This window comes from Pundamilia nyererei, unplaced genomic scaffold (assembly GCF_000239375.1).
Source record: "Pundamilia nyererei isolate P.nyererei 1_Seehausen unplaced genomic scaffold, PunNye1.0 scaffold00022, whole genome shotgun sequence".
NCBI lineage: Eukaryota > Metazoa > Chordata > Actinopteri > Cichliformes > Cichlidae > Pundamilia > Pundamilia nyererei.
Window position 1 is genome coordinate 852,002 of NW_005187423.1, and position 5,244 is coordinate 857,245.

Here is a 5,244-nt window from a genome sequence, read left to right on the forward strand (position 1 = left end):
TTTGTTTGTTTGTTTTTTCTCCCCCCCAAAGCATGGATTGAAATGGGAATTTTGTCATGTTGCATCATATTGTAGTCATTTGAGATTTTTCTTGTCTACATTTTCTTAACTTGAACTTACTCTGTACATTGCACAGCATATTTAGTAGCCTCTTCTTCAGCAGCCTGTTTTTCTGTAGTATGAATAATTTGTCTCAATAAAAGTTAGACTTTGACTAATCCAAGTTGAGTTTGTGGTTAATTGAGTTACTTGGACTTGCAGTGAATATTTTCTCAGTTGGTTTGCGGCATGTGTTCATATCCTAAGGGGAACAATTTAGGTTTGTTTTTTTTTTCTTTCTTTTTTTTTTTTTTTGCTGCTCTTGAAACAGGAGTGTGCTGGAAATCACTGATTTAATCTTAAAGATACTTTTGTCTGACACAGGATGAATTAAATCTTATTTGAAAGGGTTTACTATTGTTACAGTTTATAACAATTTAAAAGCAGCAAACACTAGAACTATGGAGTGGATTTCTGTATGTTGTAGAATACACCTTTGGTTATTGGTGAACTTAAGCCATCCTCATGTTTAACATAACTTTATGCAATTTATTATTTTTCTTTAATATCTTTTCAGATTTTTATTTTTTTTTAATGAGGAGTTAGTAATGTACCACTATAAAAGTAATTCTGACCCAAAACGCTACTAAAGCACCGTTAGGCGAGCTCAGTAAACGTGTCAGTTCTTCACTGAATAAATAAACATTTGCACAAATAATGAAATAGAGCAATTAAAATAAGCAACAAGTAAAGCAGGTGAACAAAGAACAGGCGCAGCGGGTTGCCTCAAACTCCGTACCCGTCAATTTACACGCTGGAAAAGGAAGCGGGACGGAGCAGTTACAAACTTGTCTAATCCTACCCCAACTTAAGAAAAGTTTAATTTATTCAAAAGCTCCTTTGGGATAATTAAACTACTGAGTTCAGAGTTACGTATTTCATGTATTTTCCATTTGTTTTTAATTCTCCAGTACGCATCCTACAGCAGTCCAGCCCTCACAAACCAGTGTTACAGTTTACATCAAGGTGCAGAATATCAGTATTAGGTAATAATGAGATTAGACCTCAGTAGTGTGCATCCTGGATAAAAAAAAAAAAAAAAAAAAAGTTCACAAACTTCGCAAAATTTCCAATTTCTTTCTAAAATATCTCTTGTATTATTTAGTTAAATATCTGATATGCAAACAATATAATTGGGTAAAACTGTACATTATATTTACAAGGAAAAATGTTTAAAAAGTGAAAATAAACACTTGGAAAAAAAACCCAAAAAATAAAACAAAACATAAAACGTATTCTTAAATTAACAAAAGTTGCGATGTTGTTGTGTGAAAATATGGCCTACATTTTTACACAGACCCATCGACAACCCTGATTTCGTTAGAAATAAAATAATGATACACACCGAAAGTGAATAAATAAAGAGCAATACTGCATTTTACAGCAAAACTTCAAGTGTGTAATTTCGGCTGAAGGCCTTTTTAGGCCCCTGCTCTGCAAAGTCCACCTTCAGAACCGGCTGCAAGGAGTTAAAAAAATAAAAATAAGACATCACAGCGTTAGGGATTTTGCAGACTCTCCAGGAAATCAACAACATCTCTATGGCCGTGCTGTCTGGCTAAATCGACAGGCAGACGGTTTAACTTGTCCCTGGCCTGTGGGTCTGCGTGGTGCTGCACTAAAAGGTGCACAGTGTCCAGAAAGCCCGTCCGAGCAGCGTCGTGCAGCGGGCTTGCCCCGGTGCTTGAGTCCCCCACGTTGGAATTCGCTCCATGCTCGAGTAACAGCTGAGCCACCGACGTGCTCCCCATCATCATTACCTACACACACACACACACAAAAAAAAAACATGACCGGGAATCATATTAACCGATTTAACTGAATCCGATTATTTTACTCTGAAGCACAAAAACTATTTCATGTAAGCCCACCGTCACTCACTAATATAGGCGCACATTAAGCACAAGTACAGCGCCAGTTAATTATTTTTGCACTATTTGCACAGGCACTTAACACTGTGCGTTTATTTATTCATGTATTTATTATCATGCGGCTGACTTTAGTGTTGACTTTCATTTTACTTGAACCCGAGTCTTCTACACCCAACCAAAACAGGCCTGCTGTGACTGACGCGACAGGTTTTTTAAAAAGCTCCAAAGAATGTAGATAAGATGGATTATTGTAGTTGTTGTAGTGCAACAACTGAAGAGGCATTTCACTACCGATCAGCGCAACATGTGGGCCATGAATTCAAATATACATATATATATATGTGTGTGTGTATATATATATATAAAGAATGCGTAAAAATATATTATGATGCTTTATATTGTTAAAGTATTTTTGTGCCACATATATTGCAATGCAGCCTAGTTTTTTAGGCCAATCCAAAGGCAAGAAACAATATTATAGTTTCATTTCACTATTGATGCCGTTACAGCTTTTACAATAAACCAAAGGGATCCGGGATTGTTGCTTTTCCTCAATAAAAATACGCGACTTCCATAAACAACAAAGCGCGTCACTTTCAGACCCGTCGTTTCTTTCTTTCTTAATGATTATTATTATTATTACTGACATGTATAAATCTCTAATAGCTAATAGTTGTAAAAAATAATAGAAATAATAAGGATTTATGCCTGCGTTTGCCATTTGGAAACTTTGAGTTACCCCGCCTGATGAGACCCGTGTAAGTGGGAGAAAGTGGGCTGTTACTGACGGCACTGACCTGCAGAGCGGTTCGTCCAAAACTGTTCGTCCCGTTAACTTGAGCCCCTCTCTCCAAAAGAGCCTCCACCGCAGCCGTGTTTCCCTTCGCCGCGGCTGTGGTCAGTTCATCCTGGAGAGTCATTGTCACGTCCATAAAAACCTGCTGCGATAAGCTCCGTGTCAGGCTGCTCTGACAGGTAGCCCGGTGATGCTTAAACGAGGAACAAAAAACGGCACTTAAACGCAACACGGTACCCGTCGAATAGTCCCGGCTCCTCGCTGGTGTGGTCTACGGTGTGGTCTTCAACCGTCCCCGGCTCAACAGTTTTTTTGGATCCCCCGGTTGCCTGGGTCGAATCAGCAACGCCGCTCATCGCCTGCCGGTGTGTGTCCGGGCTTGCCTATCGCTTGAATTGAGTGACGTCACCGTCTAGCTGTGACTGCAGAGCCGTTGCAGTGGTGCGACTGTGCGCATGCGCCTCAGAAAATTCGTTTGAAAGAACACGTCCTGCTCCCCGTGCTTAACCGGGTTTTTACTGTGAGGGGATGCTGGAAATGAGCTTTTACCGACAAATGTGACAAACCTCGACTAAACAGAATTGTTTGGGAGTTTTTCGTGATTTAATTAAAAAACGCAGCGGATTAAAGTAACTAGGTAGGCTGCATTTTTATCAAGTAGTGCTGTAGAATCCTCTTTGAGGAAGGCCTATTTATAATTTTGTCTACGAGTTAGCTAAATGTAAGTGCTCTGCTGCTTTATATTTTCACAGCATTTCAGTGTAAAAATATTGTACTTTTTACTGTTTTTACTCCAGTGCAGTTTTTAAACTTCTATTTTCTATTTAGTGACAAAGTGGGCAGGTTAATTTATTACTGCTACTATGCTGCTAGTTATATGTAAAGTTACAGCATAAAGCAGTAATGACATTTTGCATAATTACTGCTTTTTCAGGGTGACCATTTATAATATGGTTATGTTAAGAAGCAAATCAATCTAGCTGGCTGTGAATATATCCAATCAATATTGTGACTTACTTTGTGCAGTTCACATTTGACCATTAAAAACAGAATATGACTAAGCAGTCTCACCCATCTATATATTATCACTGTGCCAGAGTTTTCAGTATCACATTATCTTCATTAGGGTAGAAATCTGTGTTCAGATAACATTAAATAGATGACAATACTCCGAGAAAAGGAGACTTGAGGTTCCACAGCTCGATGGTAATTGACTAGCAGCAGTAACTGTATAATTAATGGTTTCCTTATGTCTGATATATTTGATTATCTAAGCCAAAACAGATAAAAGTAATTGTTTAAACTTTGCTTTTTTCATAATGGTAACTGGTGTCATAGTGAAACTGCAATGCTGTGTTTCTTCATTTTTAAACCAGTTTTACCACATCTGGGCTTGTTCTACCTGTCAGATGACAAAATCTTTTTCATAACCTCTTTCCCGTCATGTTCATTCACTTAACCAAGCTGCTCTGCTGTTCACTGCTCCCCACTTCCTTCTGGCGTCTAACCTCTAACCCTTTAGAAATACAAAATCTATAATCCTTTATTATGCATTCCTCAGCCACCATCTTCCCCTGGCCACTGTCCGTTGTACCTAACCATGTTTTTATAACCTCTAATCCACAGGTGTCGAACTCCAGGCCTCGAGGGCCGGTGTCCTGCAGGTTTTAGATGTGTCCTTGATCCAACACAGCTGATTCAAATGGCTAAATTGCCTCCTCAACATGTCTTGAAGTTCTCCAGAGGCTTGGTAATAAACTAATCATTTGATTCAGTTCAGGGTGAGATCTAAAACCTGCAGGACACCGGCCCTCGAGGCCTGGAGTTCGACACCCCTGCTCTAATCAGATCTGGGTACTGTGTCACACACCTCACCTGCATAATCTTAAATTTCTCCTTAAAAGGGGAGAACCTCAATGTGCAGGTGTTTCCTTAGACGACAATGCTCCTCAAGGTCAGGTTTACTTTTAATCTTGACCTTGTGATCAGCATATGAACGGCCATAATGGAGGAGACGCAAACACAGACAAACAAACAAACAATCTCTGTAAACGATGTTAATTGTTAGCGTCACCTCTCTGTAAAAAAAAAAAAAAAAATACACCACATTATTTGCTGAAAGAATTCTGGGTTTAGACTTGAAATATAGTTTCTACGCCTACAGCATATGTCCAGGATTTTTGAAGCCTGAACTGGGAAGGTGTGGTCTGTGTTGCTGCCTGTTGTCACGCCATTCACCATCTTATTTTGAGTTTCTTAGGAATAAACAATTTTGAAACTGGCTTTTGCAGCATGCCACGCATAGCAAGTCTTGTGATTTGACGTATGGTTAGTAATATGATTAGTAATAGTTTTAGGATGATGGCTAGTCAGCATACATGTGGGCAGTAAGCAGTTCCTGATTTCATTCTTTGGATGAATCGTTTTGAGCGATGCTGCATTCAGATTGAAATAAAACAACAAGACAGAATTACTTTA

General features: G+C 38.9%; 1 protein-coding gene across 1 annotated transcript; it reads right to left on the bottom strand.

Annotated features, from left to right (window-relative positions):
• Positions 1-979: 979 nt before the first annotated feature.
• On the bottom strand, positions 980-3,283 carry cdkn2a/b (cyclin-dependent kinase inhibitor 2A/B (p15, inhibits CDK4)). The gene is made up of 3 exons (XM_005726838.2): positions 3,004-3,283; positions 2,768-2,908; positions 980-1,859 (listed from the first exon to the last, which is right to left on the bottom strand). Exons 2-3 carry the CDS (start codon positions 2,900-2,902, stop codon positions 1,599-1,601), a joined length of 396 nt encoding a protein of 131 aa, XP_005726895.1. The 5' UTR covers positions 2,903-2,908; positions 3,004-3,283; the 3' UTR covers positions 980-1,598.
• Positions 3,284-5,244: the final 1,961 nt, after the last annotated feature.